This window comes from Macaca fascicularis, chromosome 4, assembly GCF_037993035.2.
Source record: "Macaca fascicularis isolate 582-1 chromosome 4, T2T-MFA8v1.1".
Classification (NCBI taxonomy): Eukaryota; Metazoa; Chordata; class Mammalia; order Primates; family Cercopithecidae; genus Macaca; species Macaca fascicularis.
In genome coordinates, this window is record NC_088378.1 from 40,740,113 (window position 1) to 40,766,619 (window position 26,507).

The 26,507-nt window shown below is 39.3% G+C and overlaps 1 protein-coding gene across 7 annotated transcripts in view; it reads right to left on the minus strand.

Annotated features, from left to right (window-relative positions):
* The window catches only part of MAP3K5 (mitogen-activated protein kinase kinase kinase 5), a 244,579-nt gene that overhangs the window by 129,572 nt on the left and 88,500 nt on the right, over positions 1-26,507 (minus strand). For all 7 annotated transcript variants that reach the window (XM_074037095.1, XM_065543439.1, XM_065543438.1 and 4 more), the window contains 5 exons: positions 19,737-19,760; positions 13,043-13,236; positions 11,767-11,935; positions 10,501-10,607; positions 8,693-8,863 (listed from right to left, as the gene is read on the minus strand). In XM_074037095.1, coding sequence (XP_073893196.1) covers positions 8,693-8,863; positions 10,501-10,607; positions 11,767-11,935; positions 13,043-13,236; positions 19,737-19,760 — 665 coding nt within the window. The remainder of the gene's footprint in view (positions 1-8,692; positions 8,864-10,500; positions 10,608-11,766; positions 11,936-13,042; positions 13,237-19,736; positions 19,761-26,507) is intronic.

The following is a 26,507-nucleotide window of genomic DNA, read 5'->3' on the forward strand; positions in this document are numbered from 1 at the left end:
AAAAAGGTCAGTGGAAACATCCCTTTGGGATGCATGACTAATGAGGGGGATAATCCTGGGAACATCTGGCCAGATGCCCAACAACCTCAGCAGCCCTGCTCTCTGTTAGCACCTTGACAGGGCAGTTTTCCTTCTCAGCTCTAACAGAAAGGGAGGTCGGGGACAATGCCAACACAAATAAGAGTATGTCTGCACTACAGTGGAAGCTGGACAAAACACTAAGAAATACCAAAATAGCTTTATAAGCAAGAACATGAAAAGACATCTATTTTAAGATTGGGGAGTGGGGGATCTCTTTTAGTGTTAAATAGGACAAATGGATATAATGACAATAATGGCAGATTATGGATAGGTCCACTACAGTAAAAGTGGCATTCTTACATTACTAAATAAATCAGTTAAGTGTCATGTGCAAGATCAACTCCTGAAGACTGTCCCATTAGAAGACTTTGAGCTCATAAACTAGGTATTGATAGAATGTATCTCAAAATAATAAGAGCTATTTATGACAAACCTACAAGCAATATCATACTGAATGGGCAAAAGCTAGAAGCATTCCCTTTGAAAACCGGCACAAGACAAGGATTCCCTCTCTCACCACTCCTGTTCAACATAGTATTGAAAGTTATGGCTAGGGCAATCAGGCAAGAGAAAGAAATAAAGGTTATCCAGATAGGAAGACAGGAAGTCAAATGGTCTCTGTTTGCAGATGACATGATTGTATATTTAGAAAACCCCATCATCTCAGCCCAAAATCTCCTTAAACTGATAAGCAACTTCAGCAAAGTCTCAGGATACAAAATCAATGTGCAAAAATCACAAGCATTCCTATACACCAATAACAAACAGAGAGCCAAATCATGAGTCAACTCCTATTCACAATTGCCACAAAGAGAATAAAATACCTAGGAATACAATTTACCAGGGATGTGAAGGACCTCCTCAAGGAGAACTACAAACCACTGCTCAAGGAAATCAGAGGACACAAACAAATGGAAAAACATTCCATGCTCATGGATAGGAAGGATCCACATCATGAAAATGGCCATACTGCCCAAAGTAATTTATAGATTCAATGCTATCCCCATCAAGCTACCACTGACATTCTTCATAGAATTAGAAAAAACTACTTTAAACTTCATATGGAACCAAAAAAGAGCCCATATATCCAAGACAATCTTAAGCAAAAAGAACAAAGCTGGAGGCATCATGCTACCTGACTTCAAACTATACTACAAGGCTACAGTAACCAAAACAGCATGGTACTGGTACCAAAACAGATATATAGATCAATGGAACAGAACAGAGGCCTCAGAAATACCACCACACATCTACAACCATCTGATCTTTGACAAACCTGACAAAAACAAGCAATGGGGAAAGAATTGCCTACTTAATAAATGATGTTGGGTAAACTGGCTAGCCATATGCAGAAAGCTGAAACTGGACCCCCTCCTTACACCTTATACAAAAATTAACTCAGGATGGATTAAAGACTTACATGTAAGACCTAAAACCATAAAAACCCTAGAAGAAAACCTAGGCAATACCATGCAGGATATAGTATGGGCAAAGACTTCATGACTAAACCACCAAAAGCAATGACAACAAAAGCCAAAATCGACCAATGGGATCTAATTAAACTAAAGAGCTTCCGCACAGCAAAAGAAACAATCATCAGAGTGAACAGGCAACCTACAGAATGGGAGAAAATTTTTGCTATCTACCCATATGACAAAGGGCTAATATCCAGAATCTACAAGGAACTTAAATTTACAAGAAAAAAAACAACCCCATCAAAAAGTGGGTGAAGGATATGAACAGACACTTTTCAAAAGAAGACATTTATGTGGCCAACAAACATATGAAAAAAAAGCTCATTATCACCGGTAATTAGAGAAATGCAAATCAAAACCAAAATGAGATACCATCACACGCCAGTTAGAATGGCAATCATTAAAAAGTCAAGAAACAACAGATGCTGGAGAAGGTGTGGAGAAATAACGTTTTTACACTGTCAGTGGGAGTGTAAATTAGTTCAACCATTGTGGAAGACAGTGCGGTGATTCCTCAAGGATCTAGAACCAGAAATATCATTTGACCCAGCAATCCCATTACTAAGTATATACCCAAAGGATTATAAATCATTCTACTATAAAGACTCATGCACACACGTGTTTATTGCAGCACTGTTAACAATAGCAAAGACTTGGTAGCAAAGACTTGGACCCAACCCAAATGCCCATCAATGATAGACTGGATAAAGAAAATGTGGCACATATACACCATGGAATAGTATGTAGCCATAAAAAAGGGTGAGTTCATGTCCTTTGCAGGGACATGGATAAAGCTGGAAACCATCATTCTCAGCAAACTAACACAGGAACAGAAAACCAAACACCGCATGTTCTCACTCATAAGTGGATGTTGAACGATAAGAACACATGGACACAGGGAGGGGAACATCACGCAATGGGGCCTGTCGGGGGTGGGGGCTAGGGGAGGCATAGCATTAGGAGAAATACCTAATGTAGATGTTGGGTGGATGGGTGCAGCAAACCACCATGGCATATATATACACCTATGTAACAAACCTGCACATTCTGGACATGCATCCCAGAACTTAAAGTATAATTTAAAAAAAAAGAAAGGAAGAAAGAAAGAAAGAAGTCTAGAAATCTTTGAGCTCTAACAGCATTTTCTGTTCTTACTAGAAAATAAATGGATAGCTTAAAATGAAATCATAAAAATCCTGACATCTTCAATTTGACCTGAAGACCTTGAACACAAAGCTCTTTTGAGAGGCAGTTAATGTTCCTAGGCTAAATGGGAATTATTAAAATAAAAGAGCCAGAATTTGTAAGTACAGAAAATTGAAACAAAAACAAAACCAGAAAAAACTCTGCTCCTTAACTGAACTTTATGCGACCTTGAAAGCTTTCAGTCTTCTAGATTATTTTGTTTTCAAATGGAAAAACACTTCTATTTTATCCTGGTACACAATGCACTCTGACTTCATAGGAGATATTTCCTATCTTAATTCATTAACCTTGAAAACCAGGCCTTTTTGGACTACCTATGCATTTCATTGTCACATACCAAAGCATTTTATGCTGGCCATAATGTTTCTCAAATATCCAACTCTAAATTTCCTACAACTAAGAATTTTCCTAAAGTGTAAACATCAGGGTAATAAAAAGCCTGCAAAATTACACTCCTCTTTTTTAACAGCAGAAAACAACAACAAAAACTTGGTTAAGGCCAAGTACAGTGGCTCATGCCTATAATCCCACCATTCTGGGAGGCTGAGGCAGGAGGATCACTTGAGGTCAGGAGTTCAAGACTAACCTGGCCAAAATAGCAAGACCGCATCTGCAAAATATTTAAAAATTAGCCAAGTGTTGTAGCGTACACCTGTAGTCCCAGCTACTCAGGAGACTGAGGCAGGAGGACTGTTTGAGGCCAGGAGTTTGAGACTACATTGAGTTATGACTGTGTTACTGTACTCCAGCCTAGACAACAGAGCAAGGCACTGTTTCTAAAAAATAAAAATTTAAAAAATAAATTTGGTTAAGATAAACTGTAAAATTCTTAGCAGTGTAATAAAAATTTATAGTACAAATTTAAAAGTCCAAAGCTTCCCTAAAGGATCTAGGAAATTACCATCCCCAAGTGTTTCTCCTTCTTCCCATTACCCTACTTTCAGTTGTTGCTATGGTTTGAATGTTTCTCCCCAAAAACAAGTATTGGAAGCTTAATCCCCAGTGCAACAGTGTTAGGAGATGAAGTCTAATGAAAGGTGAAAGGCCACGTGGGCTCTGACCCCATGAAAAGATTAATGCTGTTATATTAAAAGTCAGTTCCGTATAGAAGGAGTGGGCTCCTTTTAATAGAATGTGTTCAACCCCATTTGCCCGCTGTCTCTTTCCCCGTCTGCCATGAGCTAATGTAACAAGAAGGCCCTTGCCAGATGCTGGCCCCTTGATATTGGACTTTCCAGCCTCCAGGACTACGAGAAGTATATACGTATTCATTGTAAATTACCCAGTCTCTTGTATTCTGTTTTGGCAGCACATAAAATAACTAAGACAGTCCCTCTAAACTGTGAAAATGATCTAAGATTTCTAAAAGCTAAGATTTCTGTTTCAAAACTTAAAAAAAATTATGGCTACCATACAGGAACTCCTAAACTAAGTTGGCCTCCTTTAATTTTTTTTTAAATCAAGGACTATTTTGGGAATGTGGTAGGAATACTAAGTACAAAAGAATAATATAAGCAACGCCCCAATATACTTCCTACTCAGCTTAAGAAATAAAATATTTTTAATATACTTGAAATTGCATGTGAATCACTCCAGGATCTCTTTCTACTTCTTTCTCCCCACTGGTAACCATTATACTGAATTTGGAGGTTATGATGCCCATCCGTGCATCTATACTTATACTAAATCTCTATGACTGTTTTTAAACATTCTATAAATGATACTGTACTCTCTATCCTTCTGCCACTTGCTTACTTTGCTCAACTTTTTTAAAAGTTTTTTTTTAATGTTGAAACTTTTATGTAGAGAAACATCTAAGATTTACTGTAAGGTATATAAATCTGCTGGATCTAGGGGAGGCAAGTTCTCAACTTTCCTCAACAATGCCAAAATCTCTTAAGTGCGTATAGAAATTTATAGCACAACCAGCAGGCATTAGGACTCACATTTCTCTAACATCCTGGCTAACAACTGATATTGTCAGATTTATAAATTTTGGTTAATCTGAATAGAGAAAAGTGGTATAAAAATCTTTTTATATGTTTCAAAAATACGTTTATTGGCCATTTGTGATTCCATTTTTGTGAATAATCTGTTCACATCCTATGCATTTTTTAAATCTCTTTTTCTTAGAGATATTTTGAGGAGTTATTTATATATACTGAATACATATACTATATTGGTTACATGCATTGTTCCCTGTCTGTGATTTCTTTGTTGATGGTATCTTTTATATTTATTCATATATTTATCATTTCTACTGCTATATGCATTTTCCTATAGATCCATTTGGTTTCATTTCCCCTCAGCCTAAAGACTTTAACATTTCTTGTAGTGAAGTTCTGCTGGCAACAAATTATCTCAGTTTTGACTTATCTAGAATTGTCTTTACTTCACTCCCATATTTTAAAGACATTATCACTGGATATAGAGTTCTTGGTTGATTGGGTTTCTTTCTTTCAGCACTTTAATGTTATTCCATTATCTTTTGGCTTCCTTCTGATAAGAAGTCAGCACTCACTCTTTCCCCTGATGTATCTTCTTTCTTAGGCTGCATTTATGACATTTTTTTGTATTTCTGTTTTTCACCAATTTTACTATGATGTGCCAAGAGATAATTTTCTTTGATATTTATGCTTCTTGGGTTTTGCTGAGCTTCCTAGATCTGTGAGCTGTTTTCTATTTGTTTGTTTGTTTGAACAGATTTGGATAATATTTGACCATTAATTCTTCAAATATTATCCCTGCAATAGTATATCTCTCCTCTCCTTCTGGGACTCCAGTTAAAAGTATTTAGACCACTCAAGGCTGGGTGCGGTGGCTCACACCTGTAATCCCAGCACTTCAGGAGGCCAAGGCAGGTGGATCACTTGAGGTCAGGAGTTTGACACCAGCCTGGCCAACCTGGGGAAACCTCGACTCTACTAAAAATACAAAAAGTAGCTGGGCATGGTGGGGCATGCCTGTAGTCCCAGTTACTTGGGAGGCTGAGGCACGAGAATCTCTTGAACCCAGGAGGCAGAGGTTGCAGTGAGCTGAGATTGCGCCCCTGAACTCCAGCCTGGGCGACAGAGCAAGACTCTGTCTCCAAAAAAAAAAAAAAAAAAAAAAAAAAAGTATTTATACCACTAAATGCCACAGGTCATTGAAACTATTAATGACTTAATCTTTTTCTTTCCTCTGCTTCAAATTTAATGATTTCTGATAACCTGTTTCCAAGTTTATTGCTCTTTTATTGTATTGTGTCCTACCTGCTGTCAATCTGATTTGATGACATTTCAACTTCAGATATTGCACTTTTCAGTTCTAGAACTCCCGTTTGGTTATTTCCAGTTTCCAAATATCTCCTATAATTCCCCATATTTTCACCCATTTTATTCATCTTTTCAAGTAGATTCTTTGATATATTTATCATTGTTATTTTTATGTCCTTGTCTGGTAATTCTAAACTCTGTTTTATCTATGGGTTTATTTCTATGACTAATTTTTTTCTTAATTATGAATCACACTTTCCTATTTCTTCATCTCTTTAGTAGTTGGGGTTTTTCTTTTTCTTTTTTATTTGTTTTTGTTTTTTAAATAAGACAAGGTCTTATTATATTGTCCAGGCAGGAGTTGAACTCCTGGGCTCAAGCCATCTTCCTACCTCAGCCTCTTGAGTAGCGGGAACAATGGGCACATGCCGCCACACCCAGGTTCCTTAGTGATTTTTATGGTGTATTAAACATTTTGGATCATACGCTATAGAGTTTGGATTTGTTATCCTCCTCTTAAGAGTATTTAGTCTTTTCGTTTGTTTGTTTTGAGACAGTGTCTCACTCTGTCGCCCAGGTTGGAGTGCAGTGGCACGATCTCGGCTCACTGCAACCTCCACCTCCCTGGTTCACACCATTCTCCTGCCTCAGTCTCCCGAGTAGGTGGGACTACAGGCGTCCGCCACCACGCCCGGTTAATTTTTTGTATTTTTAGTAGAGACGGGGTTTCACCGTGTTAGCCAGGATGGTCTCAATCTCCTGACCTCGTGATCTGCCCACCTCGGCCTCCCAAAGTGCTGGGATTACAGGTGTGAGCCACCGTGCCCAGCCAAGAGTATTTAGTGTTTAAATAAAAGGTAAATAAATTATTGGTGGTTCACCTTGTTCACACAAAGCCTTATCCCACTCAATGTCCAGGTCCTCTGGCAGCCTCAAACTCACTCTCAGGCCAATAAGACTGTGATTTCCTGCTAGAGTTCTATCTGTCCTGCTCCCTGCAGACCAGGGAATGCCCCAAGGGAAAAGCCATTCAAATGTGGAGTTTATCCCATGTGGTGCCCGTCAGCCAAGGATGAAAACCTCTCCAGTTTCTGGCTACTTTTAGTCACTCTTCAGTGCTTTCCAACTTTTTCCAACATTTATAATTGTTATCAACAGGAAGATCAGCACAATAGAATCTACTCTGCTGTTTCCAAAAGCTGTTACTTTGATAAGCAGAAGCCAATTTTCATGCAGACCATTTTCCCAATCTTATCTCTTATGGTATATGGCGTTTTTAAGCCTTGTTTAAGAAATCTTTGCCCCAGCCAGGGCAACATGGTGAAACTCTCTCTCTACCAAAAATACAAAAAATTAGCCAGGAGTGGTGGCACACACCTGTGGTCCCAGCTACTCAGGAGGCTGAGGTGGGAAGATCACTTGAGCTCAGGAGGCGAAGGTGGCAGTGGACTGAGACTGCACCACTACACTACAGCCTGAGTGATGGAGCAAGACTTTGTCTCAAAAAAAAGAAAGAAATCTTTGCTTATCCAAAAGTCATATATAATTTGTACATTTTTTTCTAAAAATATTTTTCTAAAATATTTTCTCATATTTTGGTCTTTAATTCACTTAGATTTCATTTTTTGTGCATGGCTTAAAATGGGGATAAGACTTTATTTTATTTTTCCAAGCAAATAAAGAAATTTTCCCAGTACCATTACTACAGAGTCCATCCTTTCCTTTACAGCTCATGAAGCTGATTCTGTCATAAATCTGGACTCAAGTATATCTCAGTCTATTCCAGGCTGTCTCTTCTATTCCAGTGCTTTGTTTGTCTATGCCTATAGCCACACTGCAATATCTTAATCATTACAGCTTTATAATGAGTCTTGTTAACTGGTGGAGCAAGTCCTTCCACCTTGTCCTTTTCCAGAATTGCTTTGCCTATTCTCAGTCCTTTATTCTTCCAAATAAATTTTGGAATTGGTTTTTCAAATCACATGAAAACCTCTGCTAGGGGGAATTCAAATCTTTAAAATATCAACCCTTCTCATCTACAAACTTGGTATATTTTTCCTTTCATTCAGGTCTTTTAAAATGTCTTTATATAAATTTTTCTACAAAATTATATTTTATTATTTACATTAATTATTTAAAATATCTTTTTAAAATTATATTTCCTAAATTATCTTTTCATCTAATTAATCCTAATTTACTCTACCATGTTACATGAATTTTATCAAATTATTTACTAAAGTTATAAACTCTAAGATTGGCCAGGGATGGTGGCTCACACCTGTAATCCCAGGAGGCAGAGGCAGGTGGATCACCGGAAGTCAGGAATTCAAGGCCAGCCTGGCCAACAGGGTAAAACCCGTCTCTAATAAAAATACAAAAATTAGCCAGGCATAGTGGCGGGCACCTGTAATCCCATTTACTCGAGAAGCTTAGGCAGGCGAATTGCTTGAACTTGGGAGGCAGAGGTTGCAGTGAGCTGAGATCACGCCATTGCACTCCAGCCTGGGCAACAGAACAAGACTCCATCTCAAAAATAAAATAAAATAAAATCTAAGGTTTAGTTCATAATACACAATCTTATGGATTATAATAACAGTTTAACACTCTCATTTGCAAATACTTTTTTATGCTATGGATTTACCAAGTAAGTAGCTCATTTATATACTATATACTTACCAAGAAGCTCCATGGTCTCTACTTTCCGTGTCTGTGAAATTAGAGTCCAAAAACATATCTTTGTAGATTCGACCAACTAGGCAATACATATCTGAAGCAACTTGTCCTTCACTTTGCACCATGGGAATCATAATATCAAGAGCTTTTGCTCTGTCTCCAGGGAGATTTCTCCTAAGGTAGAAAACATTGTTGTTTCAATATACATTACAGAAGCAATACAGGTCAATTCTTTTTAAAAAGCTCTATTTAACATGTTGATTCACATTAGAGAAATTTGCCAGGATAGAAACAATTAGATTTTGAGAGTCCTCTGTAAACCTCTGTCCTAGGCCTAATTTTTTGATTTATCCTATTGTATGTCTACTGGGTCTAACAAGGATTTCTTTTGAGTTTCTGTGTTGATAACGGTGATGGATTTGTACTTACTCATCCACAATCCTTCCGATTTCCCTGCAGCCTATATGCAGGTTCGAGTTGGTGAAATGAGATTAGAGCTGTAGTCTGTGGTTTTGAATAGGGCAGAGTAAGTTAATCCAAGTAGGGACAAAACCCTGACCTTAGGTTTCAATGGCTTTTGCTCCAAAACTTAGCAAACTCATTCACAGACGATACCAAAAATCAAATCAAACCCAACAACTGCTTGATTTCTACATGTGACTAACTGATTATCTAAGGAAGTTGCTTTATGTAGCATGTTTTAAGACAGTATGTGTAGACAGTTCACAAAACCAGATAAAAACCACATAGAGTTATCATTTCTTGGACCTTGAAAATATTATGCTAAGTGAAAGAGGTCAGTCACAAGGGACCACATACTGTACGATTCCACTGATACGAAATGTCTAGAATAGGCAAATCTGTAAAGACTGGAAGTAGATTCGTGGTTGCCTAGAGTTGGGGATTTGGGAGGGAAATGGAAGGGGGGCTGCTAATGGGTACAGGGTTTCCTTTTGGAGTGATGAAAATGTTTTAAAATTTATTGTTTTAATGAAATGTATTTCTTTTTTGTTTGTTTGGAGACAGAGTCTTGCTCTGTTGCCCAGGCTGGAAGGCAGTGGCATGATCTTGGCTCACTGCAACTTCTGCCTCTCAGGTTCAAGCGATTCTCCTGCCTCAGCCTCCTGAGTAGCCGGAACTACAGGCACACGCCGCCACGCCTGGCTAATTTTTTTGTATTTTAGTAGAGACGGGGTTTCACCGTGTTACCCAGGCTGGTCTCGAACTCCTGAGCTCAGGCAATCAGACCACCTTGGCCTCTCAAAGTGCTAGGATTGCAGGTGTGAGCCACCATGCCCAGCCTGTGAAATATATTTCAATAAAGCTATTATAAAAAATGTATCATTTCTATTCTCAATTACTACTCTAAATCTTCTGTCCATGAAATTCCTTTTTATCCTTTGTACTAAATATCTAACACTATGTTCACCTAGACATAACCATCCTTATTCTAGTGAAAACTTTTGTGTGAATGACCATCTGGTGTTGAGTGTATTTGCTTAAAGATAACATCATATTCGTGTAACTTTTACAATTCTAAAAAATATGAATAGCAAATACAAACTTTGACAGAGCAGAAAACTGTAAGAATTTAAATATATCAACAGTGTGAGACTTTTTTTACTGAAAAATAAATCAGAAAAAAATAAGAATGTGTGCTTCCTATATTTCACAGGGTTGAAGCAGATATGCTGATATTACATTTTAATAGGGACTTCCTGCAATGCTGCAGTAAACACATTCCCTGTAACGAAATGCAGGTTACACAATAATATGTTAACGCATTCTGGAAGGGAACTTTTTCTTCTTACCTATTCAGTGCAAATGCATAATGAAACTTCACATGGTGATGGGAGGCCAAATCAAAGGTTGGCAGTTTTTCTAAAGTCTCTACCAGCTTCACAATAGAATCATAGTCCTTTCAAACAAGATGAGAATAGCACAGAATTAAACCATTAGGAGAAAATTCTGACAATAACATGTCTTTTGACAACCAGGTATCTGAATTCAAGAAACGCATTAAAAAGACATTAGAATCCAGAAAACACTTTGAAGAACCTAGAATAACAGTTTTTGTTTTTCTTCTAAAAGGTTTAGATCATATATATATATAAACATTAGAAACATAGTTACCATGTTGAACAAAAACTAAAAAAGCAAAAGAAACAAAAACGCCAAGCATGATAATGCTCTGCTGTCTAAATATGGGTGGTTTATTTCTCCATAGAGCCAGATTCCTGGTATGCAGTGTTCTAGCAATTTCAGGGAAATAAAAATGTCAAGGACATGAGGCAATTGGTTGAACTTCTGTTACAAGTAGCAACACAGTTCCATGTCACATGAGTAAGCACTCTAGCCACAGGATCCTATGTGCCACAGCCCTCCATGGATATGAGTCTGTCTCAACCACATGAAGCCTTTACACAGACCTGAAAGGCTAGGAATGGAAAGAAGAAACCGGATGTCACTTAAATTTTACTATTAAAACCTAAGAGCAAATCCCTAACTTGGAGAGGATTTTATTCTACTTACCCTATTTTTAAAATTTTAAGACATGTCAATAAAAATGATATAGCCTGTTAGTGTGTTTTACATTACATATTTTTTAAAGTTATTTCTATAAGTAATCAATTACATATTTTTTTCCTTTGGGCAAGTTAGATTCAGCACTATCAATTTCAAGCAATACAATTTCAAGGGATAAAAAGTATGTCCAGAAAGTTCTAAAAATGTCTGCTATTTGCCAAAACAAAGCTTTCACTGACAGGTGTGCCTGAGGCGAACAGTAGAATAGACTGTGTCCACAGGTTCGCTGTGCCAGCAGATTTTTCTTTTTGTTCTTTTGGAGGAAAAAGTCAGGCCTTTACCATACAAGTCTTTCACAATCACTGATGGTTAACTCACATGAGTCTTTTTCATCCATCATAAAATTATAGGATGGAAAGCTTAAGAGAGTCAATAAAAAATTACGTGTAGTAACATGAACTGCTTACCAGCAAAGTGAAATTTGAGGTTAATACTCCCTTATCCCTCCAACATTTTACATGACAAAGATTTCACTTTAAACATCTTCTCACCTGGATATCTCTGTAGGAAAGTAACAGATTTATGACAATATCTGCTGTCAAGACTTCGATATTATCTACTCGCTGCCGAATTCTTGCCAACTCAGCTGCCAATTCTTTACCAGTGTATAAATTACGAGCTTTCCTGATATCATTGAGTATAGATTCCCGGAAATACTGGCTGGTAAAAACACACACATTTCAAAGAGTTTGACATTAGAAATGATTTCAATTGAAAGCAATAATTTTAATAAAGAAATGAATGATATTTGCAGCAATAGCTATAAAGCATTTGTAGCTTTCAATTCATTCAGATGCCTTTAGTAAATATCTTACATATCTGGCATTATTAAGAAATTTAGCAGCCAATGTATTTCTTTTAATACTCTGCCTTCAGAAAGAATTAAAGGTAAAGGTACTCCGTATTAATAAATTTTCCTGCAAAAAACCACTTAAAATGCCAAAACTTTGTTTTCCATTTTACTGTTTCCAGTATAAATTGTTCTAAATAAATTAGATGTACCTATGATTTTTTGTTTGTTTGTTTTTTGTTTTTGTTTGTGAGACAGAGACTCACTCTGTTGCCCAGGCCAGAGTATACTGGCATGATCCTGGCTCACTGCAACCTCCATTTCCTGGGTTCCAGCAATTATCTTGCCTCAGCCTCATGAGTAGCTGGGATTACAGGTGTGTATCACCATGCCAGGTTAATTTTTGTATTTTTGGTAGAGACAGGGTTTTGGCATGTTGGCCAGGCTGGTCTCGAACTCCTGATTTCAAGTGATCTGCCTACCTCGGCCTCCCAAAATGCTGGGATTACAGGCGTGAGCCACTGCACCAGCCATGATGTATGATTTGAACATAATACAACCTTAACTTTCTGACTCAGCCTATCATTTATTAACATAAATAATTGTTCTTCACTGAAAGAACAATTAGAGTTAAGAGTTAATTAAAGTTAAAATGTTCTTGCCCTTACACTAAAAGTCCTTGGACATTTATCCTGGTAATGTTTCTGTACTTGCTTTGTATATATTTTTAGTTCTACCATCACTATAAAGCAGTTACTAGACTTTTTAATTTTTTGCTGATTTCAACTTGTCCTGTTGTTGTTCTGTGAATAAAATGTATTATGTGGCATCTATTTTATCTACTTGGAGGATAATAAACATTTTCCCCCTGGTTCTTAGATGTATACTAATATCTCAAGAGCACCTGATATCATGCACAAATAAAGAAGTAGAATAACACTTCATTATCATCAACAAATGGCATTATTAAACTTTACCTAGAACTTGCTTGTGCCACCTTCAAAAGTTGAATAAAACGATCCACAAGAGGTAAGCAGATGGGTCCAAGAAGCAGCTCGAAGTTCGGTTGCATGAGCTCTGTCAACCCCTTCATGAAGCTGCTGTCACAGCAGTAGACCTTGTTATGTGGCGTTATCATATAAGGAACAAAGGTGTAGTTCCCAGTGCACATCTGTGGAGAGAGGAGGCACCGGGAAGTGGGGAGCTGGCCTGGAGACACAGCACAGATGGTCCCATGTCTTACTCAGTTTTAATAATTCCAAATGCAAAGGGAAATAGAAAAGCCTCATTACTTATTTACGACCTATGACAATGAAAATTTCCCCAATTCCTTTCATTGCTCACTTCAAATAATTAGGACTTACAGATGATACCAAAAAAAGAGTGGAACAGTTTCTATCTATCAATTAAATATTGATTCACCATTTTCAAGGCCAGGGCACTACGTTACTGCTGTTGGAAAACGTAGTTTAAAGCATGGCCTTCAGCCTTCAGGGAACTTATAATTTAGTCACAGGGCGCAGCATACATATATGAAAATGCTACAAGCTCACATTTGAAGGGCTTCCTACATATAAGGTGATGCTGCAAGTAGGTCCTGCTCAAATCCACTCCCTGGGAGGCTGCTCTCTCTCTCTGTCTCCCCACTACTAAAACGACAGGCCCAGAAGTTATCCCTGATGCTTCCATTCCCTTTCCCTTCCATATCCTGTCGAAGTCCTATCTGTCCTGACTTCAAAATATAATGTCATATTTGTCCATTTCCCTCCATCTTCTCGGCCAGCACTTTAGTCCATACACCAATGGACCTGGGCCAAGCCACTGTCATCAGCTTTAACTGGTCCCCCTGCTTCCACTCTTGTTCTCTAATTCACTCTCTACTCAGCCATCAGAGTGATCATTCAACACCCTCCCTCAGATCACTTCCCGCAGCTGCTTAAAGCCCCATCTCTTGCTCTTGGGAGGAAGAAGAAACTGCAATGCAATGTACAAGGGCCTGACTATGCAGATCCTGCCCCTCTCTAACCTCAGCCCTGCCACTCTCCCCTCGCCCACTACAACCTGGGCTCACTGACCTTCTCTTGGTTCCTGGATGACGCCCAAGTGAGGATAAACTGGTGCAAACAAAAGCAGAGTGGGGATGAAAGTGGAAAGTGAGTTGGATACCCTGAGTAAGCAAATATGACTAGAGCTTGGAGCTCAGGGAAGGGAACTAAATGCAAAGTTAAGGATGTTAGACTGTACATTCTGGGAAATGGAGAATCATAGAAGGATCCACAGAGGGAAAGAAAACACAATCAGCCGAGTGTGATGGCTCACGCCTGTAATCCCAACACTTTGGGAAGCCAAGACGGGCAGATTGCTTGAAGCTAGGAGTTCAAGATCAGCCTGGCCAATATGGTGAAACCCCATCACTACTAAAAATACAAAAATCAGCCAGGTGTGGTGGTGCACACCTGTAATCCCAGCTACTCAGGAGGCTGAGGTGAGAGAATTGCTTGCAGTGAGCCGAGATTGCACCATTGCACTCCAGGCTGGGTGACAGAGCGAGACTCTGTCAAGAAGAACAAACAAATGAACAAACGAAAGAAGGAGAGAGAGAGAGAGGCAGAGAGAGAGAGAAAAGAGGGAGGGAGGAGGGAGAGATGGAGAACTGTGCATTTTCACAATGCACTATCAAAATACACAAATCAAATGCACGAATCAAAATGCACAATCAAAACTGCATTTTGGCAGCCTGGGCAGGTAACAAGATGCACCAAAGGAAAGAGAAACAAGGTGTGAAGAGATGAGGCAGGAAGCTACACAGCATGACCAGGTCGGCAGAGGTGGCGATAGAGAAACAGACACATGCTCGACTGAAGAAGGAGGAATCAGCTGGATCTGGTAACTGATAACACAATCTGAGAAAGGGTAAGGCATCAAAGGCAACTCTGCAGTCCTAAGGGGGACCGCCTATACAGAGTGGTATCATTAACAGAAAGCAAGAATTCAGAAAGCAGAACCAGACTAAGTTATCTATGAACACATGACTCTTCGAGACACTTGTATATCAGGTAATTAATCAAAGAATCTGAATTCTAGTTAAAATATGAGAAGAACTTCAAAAGGTTGAGATTTGCATTTGGTGGGATGGGGTGAAATGTTCACTTTTAAAGAGGTTGGGATTGAGGTGGGGCAAGATACCTAATGTGAAAATGTCCAAAAGAGAGCTAGTAATATGTGATTGAAACATAAAATAGTTTCAAGCCAAAATACAGACCTGAGAATTATTGGATATGGTAGAATCAAAAGAAGTGGGAGAGACCTCCATGAGAAAAATCATAGAAAAAGGCAGAGGCTGAGAACTAGAAAGAGGTATGTGGGAAACCCGACTACTGCTATTACGCGGAACAAAAAAAGTCCAGGTTATCCATTCCTAGCCATATTAGCATACAGAGAATAATACAGCATTTCTCTTACCCTTAGCACTTAAGTAATAGGTACAAACATGTATTCACCATGTGCGTGTGCCTGGGTGTGAACAGTCATAAGTCAGTGGGTCACAACCTACAAAGAAGCTGCTGTGGCCTTCATGTTAAAAGTGAGGAGACAGGTAAGGCTTAGAGAGATCCTACATTTGGTCTGTGACATGTTTGGCACTCCAGCCCAGGGACCTCTTTCTCTAGAGGGCATGTCCTTCCCACTAGGGGGGTATGCACCCTCCTGAGTGGCCTTTACAGCAGACATACCTGCTCTCTAACCTTCTGTCACTTTCTGTGGGAACCTTGCATGAGCCAAATGACTGTTCACAGAAAACAGACAAGAAATGCCAAATGCCCTTATGACCAGACTTCATTATTTATGACCATATTACCCTTTAAGGCTGCTTCTTGTATGTCAGGTAATGAAGCAGAAACCAAACCTCACTTCCAGTTAAAGCATGAGAAGAACTTCCAGAGAGTGAGATTTGATTTGAAAATCAAGTATGCTAAATTGTTCCTGTCTCAGGTTCTCCTCCATGGAACAATAATTAGAAGAGGAAACAATAATTGGAAAAGGGAAAGTGAACATGTCCTGCTTCTAAAATGTTACCAAGATTCCACGCCACATCCGCCCAATTTAATCCTTTTACCCAAGCTACTGCTGAAGCAGAAAAGAAAGGCAAGGATACCAAAGAGGCTGCTTTCCAAAGCATCTGAAGCTTCAACTATGAGAATTGTTCTAAAAGAATGACAGAATCAAACACTATTGCAGATAAGCACCATAACTCAAAATTACGAACGAAAATTATCTGAATCCTCCAAGTCACAAAATGAGAACAAAGAGCCAAAAAGCCAATAAAGCAGAAAAGTGGTATCAGAGTTTAAGCTGCTAGATAAAATTATGTATCCTCAGAAGCCTTAATACTACATACATTAGTTTATCAGACATTATTATTGAAATACGGGCAATGGGGAATACTGCACCTGTGTAAAACTAATTCTGGGGGAGAATGACTCTCAGATGTCTGGGTGTGTGTTAGGCAGAGGAGAGGTAAAGGGGTAATAACGAGTACGCAAACAGCAGAGAAAAGCAGTTCCTGAAACAAACCCCATGGTATAAGGCTTCAGAATCTTTGCTGAAAATACCTAAGCATGCTAAGGGTTTTCCCAAGTTCTAGGCTTCAACGCATTCTTTGGAGTTTCTTTCCCATGTTTCTAAGGCAATCATTTTTTTTTTCAACTTCCTATTGCCAATGTCAGGAAACAAGGCGGGTGATAAGCTACAGAAGCCACATGGCTACAACTGGGCCTGAGCTAAGAGACAGCCCAGTGAGTATGCAGTGGGGGGAAAAGCTGTGTGACACTGTGTTTTTCAAAAAGATATAACTGCCCAGAAAAGCACTTTTGCAAAATGATGAAAACTAATAGTATGGGAACATTTATTTCCCAAGTTGGCTCACATGTAACTTAGAAATGTTATTTCTGTATTTGCTGTGTGCAGACTGCCACCAAACCCATAGCATGAAATAGCTGATAACCCAAAGTAAGTAACAACAACTCCGATGTGATCAAGAATAGACACCTGAAGTGGAACAATTGCCTTTTATTAATAAAGTACTCAATCTAAAATATTTAAACTTGCTTCAAAGACCTTGTTTCCTTAAATTTCAAAACACTGAGGCATGGTCATAAAATGACAACACAAGCTATAAAATCCCACAGCTCAAAATCTAGTCTTACTCTAATTCATAATTCATTTTTGTTGTCGTTGTTGTTGTTATTCTAATTCATAATTCATTTGTGTTGTTGTTGTTGTTGTCTCGCTCTGTTGCATAGGCTGGAGCGCAATGACATGATCTCGGTTCACTGCAGCCTGCACTTCCCAGGTACAAGTCATTCTCATGCCTCAGCCTCTCAAGTAACTGGGATTACAGGCGTGCACCACCAAACCCGGCTAATTGTTGTATTTTTAGTAGAGATGGGGTTTCACCATGTTGGCCAGACTGGTCTTGAACTCCTGGCCTCAAATGATCCACCTGCCTCGGCCTCCCAAAGTGCTGGGATTACAGGCGTGAGCCACTGCCCTGACCCCTAATTAATTTTTTTCACCGTTTAAAAAAAACCACAAAAATACTCCAATTCTGTTTTTCAATTTTTAGAAACTACATTAAGGTAAACAGAAGTGTGTGTTGAAAATGAAATGAGCTTCTGGAAAGAAAAGCTGTCAGCATTCAAATGTATTGAAATAGATGCTTGAAATATTCAGCTTTTTATAAGAACATTCAGCACCTGAAATGCAACAGCTCTCTCTCAAGTCAGGGGGCAACTTCTTCAGAAGGTACAATATTTGGTCTTTTTATCAACCTGCTTCTCCACAAGTCCAAGCTGGGCTAGGCAGGACGGACTTCCTTCTGCCATTCGGTCTCAGGGAGTGCTACCTTCTGTGAAAGACACTGACATAATGGCTACCCTCTCTTTAGCACATCACCTTACGTTCATTTTCTAATTTGTCTGCTTCTTTGTTTGCTGATTTTCTACCAATTAGACTGTCTACACAACAGTTACACATGTGCTTGTTTCCACTTCCAGCCTCCCCCGTGAGAACCCTGAGGCACCAAGCCTGAAGCCTGGCACGCAGTGCATGTCCAATCAATATTTGTTATAAAAAAAAAAAAAAAGTGTGAGATAAATTAAACAGTTTAACACCTTTAACAAATTAAACAATATTTAAAAACAGTGCATTAAAGCATGAAGCAACAATTGCTCATTTCCTGTTGAGATAGGAAGGATAAGAGTTTATAATGGCAGCATTATTTACGCTGAAATATGTGTCTGCCCTGGTTAAATCTTAAGCATATGTTTTAAAATTACTTCAGAGTTGTATAATCATTACTAAAAAAAAAAAGGTTTAAAATTTCTGATTTAAGGAGAAATGACCAATTGTATTATTAATTTTGTCATCTTAAATCAAATCTTGTGCAGGCTTTTATAACATATTGTGTATTATCTTTACTCCGAGTTGCAGGGGTACATTCTTTAAGGTTTTTAAATACTGGCTTACTTTCTGAAATAAATGTACAACCACTGGCCACAACCGTTGGCCTAACAAGGCTGTCTCCACTTTATATTATAATTCTTCTTCACACAGCATTTTTTTAAATTTAAAATTTACTTTTCTCATGTTTTCACATTTGTTTAATTCTGTGTGGAAGGTAGGAATTCTGTAGTGTAGTCTCAGAGGCAGAGTACAATACTTAGGAACTTAAATCAATCTCTTCAAGTAGAAGACAGATGATAGATATGTCTATATCTTAGTGGACATTAATTATATTATATTGAGCCGGCTAGCTCTCAATATAAGCTATCAGTATTGTTATTCCTATACCTTTCCATGATTACAGACACTGGAGAGATGATCTTGAAAAGCCTGTCGTATCAAGGCTTCACTGAGGTTGGTGAATCATGATTTAGAAAAGGGAAAAGGGAACAGCATATTTGAAAGGATGGCATGAATGTTGCCATGGAAACTTACTACAGACACATATACATACACATATATGTGTATCTCTGTGTGGATATATGTTGCTTTAGAGCCACTCATAATTCCACAACACTGAATATACTATAAAACATTTTCTTTTTTATTCATTTATTTTTTTTTTTGAGACGCAGTCTCATTCTGTCACCCAGGCTGGAGTGCAGTGGTATGATCTTGGCTCACTGCAACCTCCGCCTCCCGCATTCAAGTAATTCTCCTGCCTCAGCCTCCTGGAGTAGCTGGGATTACAGGAGCATGCCACCATGTCTGGCTAATTTTTGTATTTTTAGTAGAGATGGGGTTTCACCATGTTGGCCAGGCTGTTCTTGAACTCCTGACCTCAGGTGATCTGCCTGCCTCCACCTCCCAAAATGCTGGGATTACAGGCATGAGCCATCATGTCTGGCCTGAATATACTATGAAACATTTTCTTCCAAAATTTAATTATATGCAGAAAAAGACAGGTATCAGTGTCATCTCTCATTATGAAAAATAAAGTTTCACTACAATGAAGTACTTAGATAACCATGTTTATATTGATACATCAGAAAATCTAAAGAGGAGTAACAGAGAGAGAAATTAATAATTTGTGATTTAAAAAATACTGAAGATTAGTTAATGAAAAAGAAAATATTTTTAAAACTCTGGAAGGCTAAATAAAGTACTCACAGTATTCTTCTGGCAAATGAGTTCCTGAAAAACAAGAAAAAAATATACCACAAGTTAATATAAAACTGAATCATTCAACAACATTTCTTGAACTATGTGGGAAAATTTGTATTAACAATGATATTAGCAATTAGAAATTTCAGGAAGTGTAGATTACATTCCTGCATCTGAAAAGTTTATCTATCTATCTATCTATCTATCTATCTATCTATCTATCTATCTATCTACTTATTTTAGAGAAAGAGTCTGGCTCTGCTGCCCAGGCTGGAGTACAATGGCACAATCATAGCTCAGTACAGCCATGAGCTCCTGGGCTCAAGTGATCCTCCCACCTCAGCCTCCCAAGTAGCTAGGACTACAGGCCTACAGGTGCATGCCACCACATCCAGCTAATTTTAATAATTGTTTTTGTAGAGACAAGATCTCACTATGTTGTTCAGGTTGGTCTCAAACTCCTGGCCTCAAGCAATTCTCCCACTCTGGCCTCCCAAAATGCTGGGATTACAGGTGTGAGCCACCATGCCCAGCCCAAAAAGTTTACAATCTGTGGAGGAGACAGGAGAATACAAAAGTATTGTCTGTGGTTTAAAAAACAAAGCAAAACAAAAAACCAGCATAAATATGTAAAATCCCCAAACTGAATAACCTAAAACTAATTTCTGCACATTACCTGATCAGCCACCATCTCTTTGGGAAGAGGTTAAAATGAGTTTGCTTTCCCTAAGCACAATCTGTCTCACACTCTGGGAGGGGAAAAAGCAGTGTGTTACATCCTGAGCAGCTAGAAGTAAAGGGTATTGGCCACCGGCAAATCCACACACAGATGATCAGGACATCTGACAAAAAATAGTCATAATTTGTGTATTTTTCATTAAGAAATATAATGGGATAAGTGGCTGGGCACAGTGGCTCATGCCTGTAATCCCAGCACTTTGGGAGACAGAGGCAGGTGGATCACCTGAGGTCACAAGCTCGAGACCAGCCTGGCCAACATGGTGAAACCCCATCTCTACTAAAAATACAAAAATTAGCCAGGCATGGTGGCATATGACTGCATGACTGTAATCCCAGCTACTTGGGAGGCTGATGCAGGAGAATCACTTGAACCTGGGAGGCAGAGGCTGCAGTGAGCTGAGATTGCGCCACTGCACTCCAACCTGGGTGATTGAGACTCCTCAAAAAAAAAAAAAAAAAAAGAATGGGATAAATACATAGTGTGTGGGCAGTGTGCCTATCTTCTAGGTTGTGAAGAGTGAGTGAGATTATACAAATAATATAGCTATACAGTGCCTGACACGTAAAAGCTCTCAATATAAGCTAACTATCGGTATTGTTATTCCTGTACCTCACCATGACTGCAGACACTGGAGAGACGATCTAGAAAAGCCTGTTGTATCAAAGCTTCACTGAGGTTGGGGAAACACGATTTAGAAAAGGGAAAAGGGAACAGCATATTGGAAAGGATGGCATGAATGTTGCCATGGAAACAGAAATCGTAAGGCATTTGTGGAGCCTCAAGGGCGAGTCCATCTGGCTGAGGCAAGGAGCCAGATCTGAGAGGGAAGAGTGTGGCCAGGCAAGGCCCGGCTGAGTGGCCATCATCTTCAGCCCAGGACCAGGATGCTGAATCCACATGGGGCAAAGAAGAACCAACGAGGGCTTTCATGCAAAGGAGCATGTAAGATTTTTGAATGTTTAAGGATAGCAAATGAGAAAACAAAAACTGACAGAGGAAAGAACTGCACTGGGTAGTTGTGAGGGCCATGAAGATGTACACAAAATACTAAAAATGCCTGGTGCCGTGGCTCACACCTGTAAATCTCAGTGCTTTGGGAGGCTGAGGCCAGAAGATCACTTGAGACTAGGAGTTTGAGGCCAACCTAGGGAACATGATGAGACTCTGCCTCTAGAAAACATTTGAAAATTAGCTGGGTGTAGTGGCACACAACTCACACCTATAGACCAAGCTATGTGGGAGGCTGGGGCGGGAGGATCACTTAAGCCCTAAAGATGGAGGCTGCAGTGAGCTGTGACTGTGCCACTGCACTCCAGCTTGGGCAACAGAACAAGATCCTGGTTCAAAAAAAAAAAAAAAAAAAAAAACAATGACTAAAATATATTCTTCAATACCTCACAATGTTGCTGATAAAAAAGGACATGTACACATTTAATATTTAAACATTTATATAAGTCTGGATGGACATTTGTGTATACACACACTTGCTAAAAGAAAAAGAATGACACAGACAGCAAGAGCTATGCTTTATCAGAGAAAGATGTTCCTGTAGATTTAGAAAGCCTGGGAAGCTCAGCAGAGAAGGTGGAACTCAAGCTGAGCTGTGAAGGACAGACACGACCTCCAAGGGCAAAGCCCGAAGGTGGGGATTCAGACCAGAGAGCTTCATAAAGCAAAGGCCCATTTGAGGAATAATAAATGCTATCAAAGGGAGCTAAAGAAGACAGTTCACTTGGGGACCTAAGGAAGAGTGAATTAAAGAGGAACTTGGGCAGGGAGCAGGGGGAAGGAAAAAAACCTTGAATGTAGTCATCTGGCTAACGCAGAAAATTCATTTTGACGCACACAAAAAGTAAAATCAGAAAGCTATTTGGAGCCTTATTGAAGAAGGCTTCGAATGCTCCAATAAAGTACTCTGCTCTGTGAGCACCTGGCAGTCAACGTATTTTTTAAGTTGAGTGATATGTTCAAAGAAGTATCAGCACATATTGGGCCACCATTTTTAATAGTAAAGGCTGAGAACAACATAAATGGCCATCACCTAAAAACTGGTAGAATAAACTCTAGTACCTCCATACACTGGAATACATTACAACCAAACAAACAATGAAGAACTTATTGAAGTGATAGAGCAGGATCTCCCAGATCTGCTAAGTAAAAAAAGCAGAGAACAGTTTTTTATCCTATGCTCCTATCTATGTACAAAAGAGAGAAAAATGAAATTCTAATTTGTAAATTCATAAAATCTCTCTGGCAGGATGTATAAAAAGCTAATAACAGTAGTTGCCAATGGAGTTGGTTGGCTGGGATAAAGGTAAAAGAATAAATTTTCACTATATATCCTTTTGTACTTTTAAATGTTTGTAGCGGGTGAATGTATTACCTTAAAAGGACAAATAAATAAAAGGTAAACCTTGTTAAAGTTTTACGCAAACTAATTTGATGATGGTACTTAGTATTAATTATTTTTTTTTAATTTTTTGAGACTTAGTATTAATTATTCTTTTTTTAATTTTTTAGTTTTTTTAATTTTTAATTTCTGTTACCCAGGCTGGAGTGCAGTGGTGGGATCACGGCTCACTGCAGTCTCAACTTCCCAGGCTCCAGCAATCCTCCCACCTAACCCTCCCAAGTAGCTGGGACCACAGGTATGTGCCACCACACCTGGCTAATTTTTATTTTTTTGGTAGAGATGGGGTTTCACCATGTTTCCCAGGCTGGTTTCTAACACCTGGGCTCAAGCGATCCACCTGCCTCAGCCTCCCAAAGTGCTAGGATTACAGGTGTGAGCCACCGTGCCTGGCCAGTACTTAGTATTTGATGAAGAAAAGCATTTAAGTGGCTATTGAAAAAGTCTGGAGACATCATAATAAGTGTTTAGTCAATGGGAGTGCCCCAGGAATGGAAATCAAAGGACAGATGAGTGGCATTTTAGAGGAAGGTTGAAAATGGCTTTTCCTGCAGGTGTTTCAAATAATATCACACACACATAGAAATGGCTCACGAACAAGGAAGTTGAAAAATGTTGGATAATCACAAAGCCAGGAACACAGTACGCAGAATTTTTCAAACTTGATTTATGGAGCCTCTCTCCAGAGTAGCAAACCATACGCTTGCAAATATGGCTCTCGCCTGATAGAATATCCTTCTCTCTTCCCCTCTAAGTAACAAGGAAATGCCCTCTCCATCCTCTCTGCACAGCATCCTCTGTGCAATGTATAAGAAACCTGTCCTCTGTGAAGCTGGCCTTCGCTGTGTTCTGTGACACCTATCTTCCCAACAGAAGTAGATTATGTCTTCATCTGTGCTGCCATTAACCCTCATACAGATCTCCTTGATAGCACTTCACTTACTATATTGCACATTTTTGTTCCTAGGATTCTCTCACCCTACATCATGACTTCCTGGGGGCAAAGACCATGTATTTTATTCATATTTGTATCTTGACTGATGGTCTAGCAAATGTCATGACATATAGCAGGTATCACAAAAACATAAATAAATGAATAAATTAATGAATGTATAAAATATTGGACTATGAATTAGGGGTAGATATGTGCAAGATATGGCTCTGCTCCCAGTTAGCCATTTCACTTCTCTCTCATGTGACACTAAGAGAGTTGGACTAAGCGATTGCTAGTCTCTTCCAACGCTGTGTTCATCATTTGCTTTTGCCTAAAGGGCTCTCATGGTCAGTGTTGTCCTTGTGCTGCTAGAAGGAGAGATGCCCTCATGCTCCCCCAGCATACAAGATATTCTACCCTTGACTCTGTTTTTGATGCACCAGGCACAGAAATGGAAGTGGCAGGGAAGGGAACAGTGGTGAGTACTGAGTGAGCAGAAGGCTCTATAGAAAAGGAAATGGCCACTACTGGCTTAGTGCCAATATGGTATGTCTTCCTTATGAATTGCTCATTGAAATAATAACCCTCTTACATGTCTCCTCTGCCTTCCTGTCAGATTATGCATACATTATAAAGCATGCATCTTAGATTATGCTTGCAGATTGTGCCTGCAAATTACAAAACTCTATTAAAATCATTCCTGAGCCAGATGGTGGTGTGCACCTGTAGTCCCAGCTACTCAAGAGGCTGGGGCAGGAGAGTTGCTCGAGGCCAGGAGTTCGAGGCTGCAGTGAGCTATGATTGCACCACTGCACTCCAGCCTGGGTGACAAGAGAGTCCCGTCTCTTAAAAAGAGAAAGAAAAATCATTCGTATAACATCTGAATTCTCATTAGCTATTGCTTATGCTTTGTAGAAGCTAAAGCTGAAGGAGACAGAGTTTCTTCACAGTTTATCATGTAACCTTAAAGGAGGCATCAACTTTAACGGAGCAAAGGTACTGTCTGTGCATTTAACTCAATCCAAATAAATAACAAATAAGACCTTGAAAGGTACCTAGAGCAGAGAATGCTTAATTTGTATTAAATCCACTAAAGAGGGGTGGGAAGGAAAGGGAATAAATTTAAGACATAACTGCTCTATTTCACATCAGCTCATAGAAATTTTCATCTCAAGTACCTATGAATAAGAAGATAAAATCAACATAAATTCCAGTTCCTTACCAGTGGCACATTTCTGAAGATGCATTATCCCACTACAACTCTGTACTTGTCTGAGGTCTTTAGGGGGTTTTTGGTCAGTGTAGCCCTGGCTATACCAGAAACATCCAAAAAAATTTTTTTCCTGATTTTCTGGTATTGGTTGATAACCAAGTAAGGGAAGCAAGACAAAAGAAACAATCTAGTCCAGGTCTCATTTGAAGGCAAACACTAACTTTTGATAGCTCTCTGGGACAATGTTTGAAAAGGCCACCTCAGGGATAATTAAATGGAGTATTTCCACCACTAGAAAGTTTTTGTGCCTAAAATTTAGGTAACTGCAGCCAGGGGAAAAAGTGGGAATCGCAGGCATGGAGTGGCCAAGTCGAATCAGACTTGGGGTGGGAGAAGCAGGAATAGGAACCAGGATTTCAGCTTCCTGAAAGAAGAGAAAGGAGCAGGCTGGGAGTTCTTGGCCAGGGAAAGAACCTGGCCCTGGCTGGTGGCTTTCTGGGTCTTCCATTCTGATCCCTCTTTCTGTCCTAGTGGAACTTGGCAAGTTTTCCATTAAAGTGGGGGAAAAGAATAATCCCTATATTCCTCAGCTCCATCTTCTTAACTCATTTCAATGTGTCAAAAAAGCAAAACAAGGAACTATCAGATGGGCTGTGTGGGCCTACTGGGCCTTGCTGAGAAGGAGAAACACTCCCTTTACCCTTTCTGCACGCTGCTAAAACAAGCTGAGCAGACCTGAGGAGAGTAATCCAACACAAGTGTCATAGAGCCGTGACACACAGGCTTTAAAGATAGATAGGAAACAAAGCACTTTTGTGTTTACATGTTATGCCTACATAAGCTCAAGCTTTAAAAGAAAAAAATCTCAATAATCTTAAAAAAAAAACACACCAAGAAAATCATCTTTTTGCAAAACATATGAAATCTGTGGACAGACTGAGAGAGACAAGTACCAGATGACAAGTCAAAGAATATGGGGCTTATCCTTGCCCTGACACTAGCTGTGTGTGTTCCTGAAACAAGTCATCGCATGTCTCTGGACTTATTTCTCTTCTGTAAAGAAAATATCTTCTGGCCAGGAGGGGTGGCTCATGCCTATAATCACAGCACTTTGGGAGGCACAGGCAGGCAGATCACTGGAGCCCAGGAGTTTGAGACCAGCCTAGGTAGGAAACATGGCAAAACCACATCTCTACAAAAAATACAAAAATTAGCCAGGTGTAGCAGCACGTGCCTGTATACCCAGCTACTCAGGAGATCAAGGTGGGAGGATTGCTTGAACCTGGGAGGTGGAGGTTGCACTGAGCCAAAATGGCACCACTGCACCCCAGGTTGGGTGACAAAGTCAGACCTTCTCTCAAAAAAAAAAAAAAAAAGAAAGAAAAAGAAAATACCTTCTATCTTTCCAATCCAAATAATATCTAACTTGTCTGTCTCATTGGGTTCTATGCAAAGGCCAAATGGAGTAAGTTAACGAA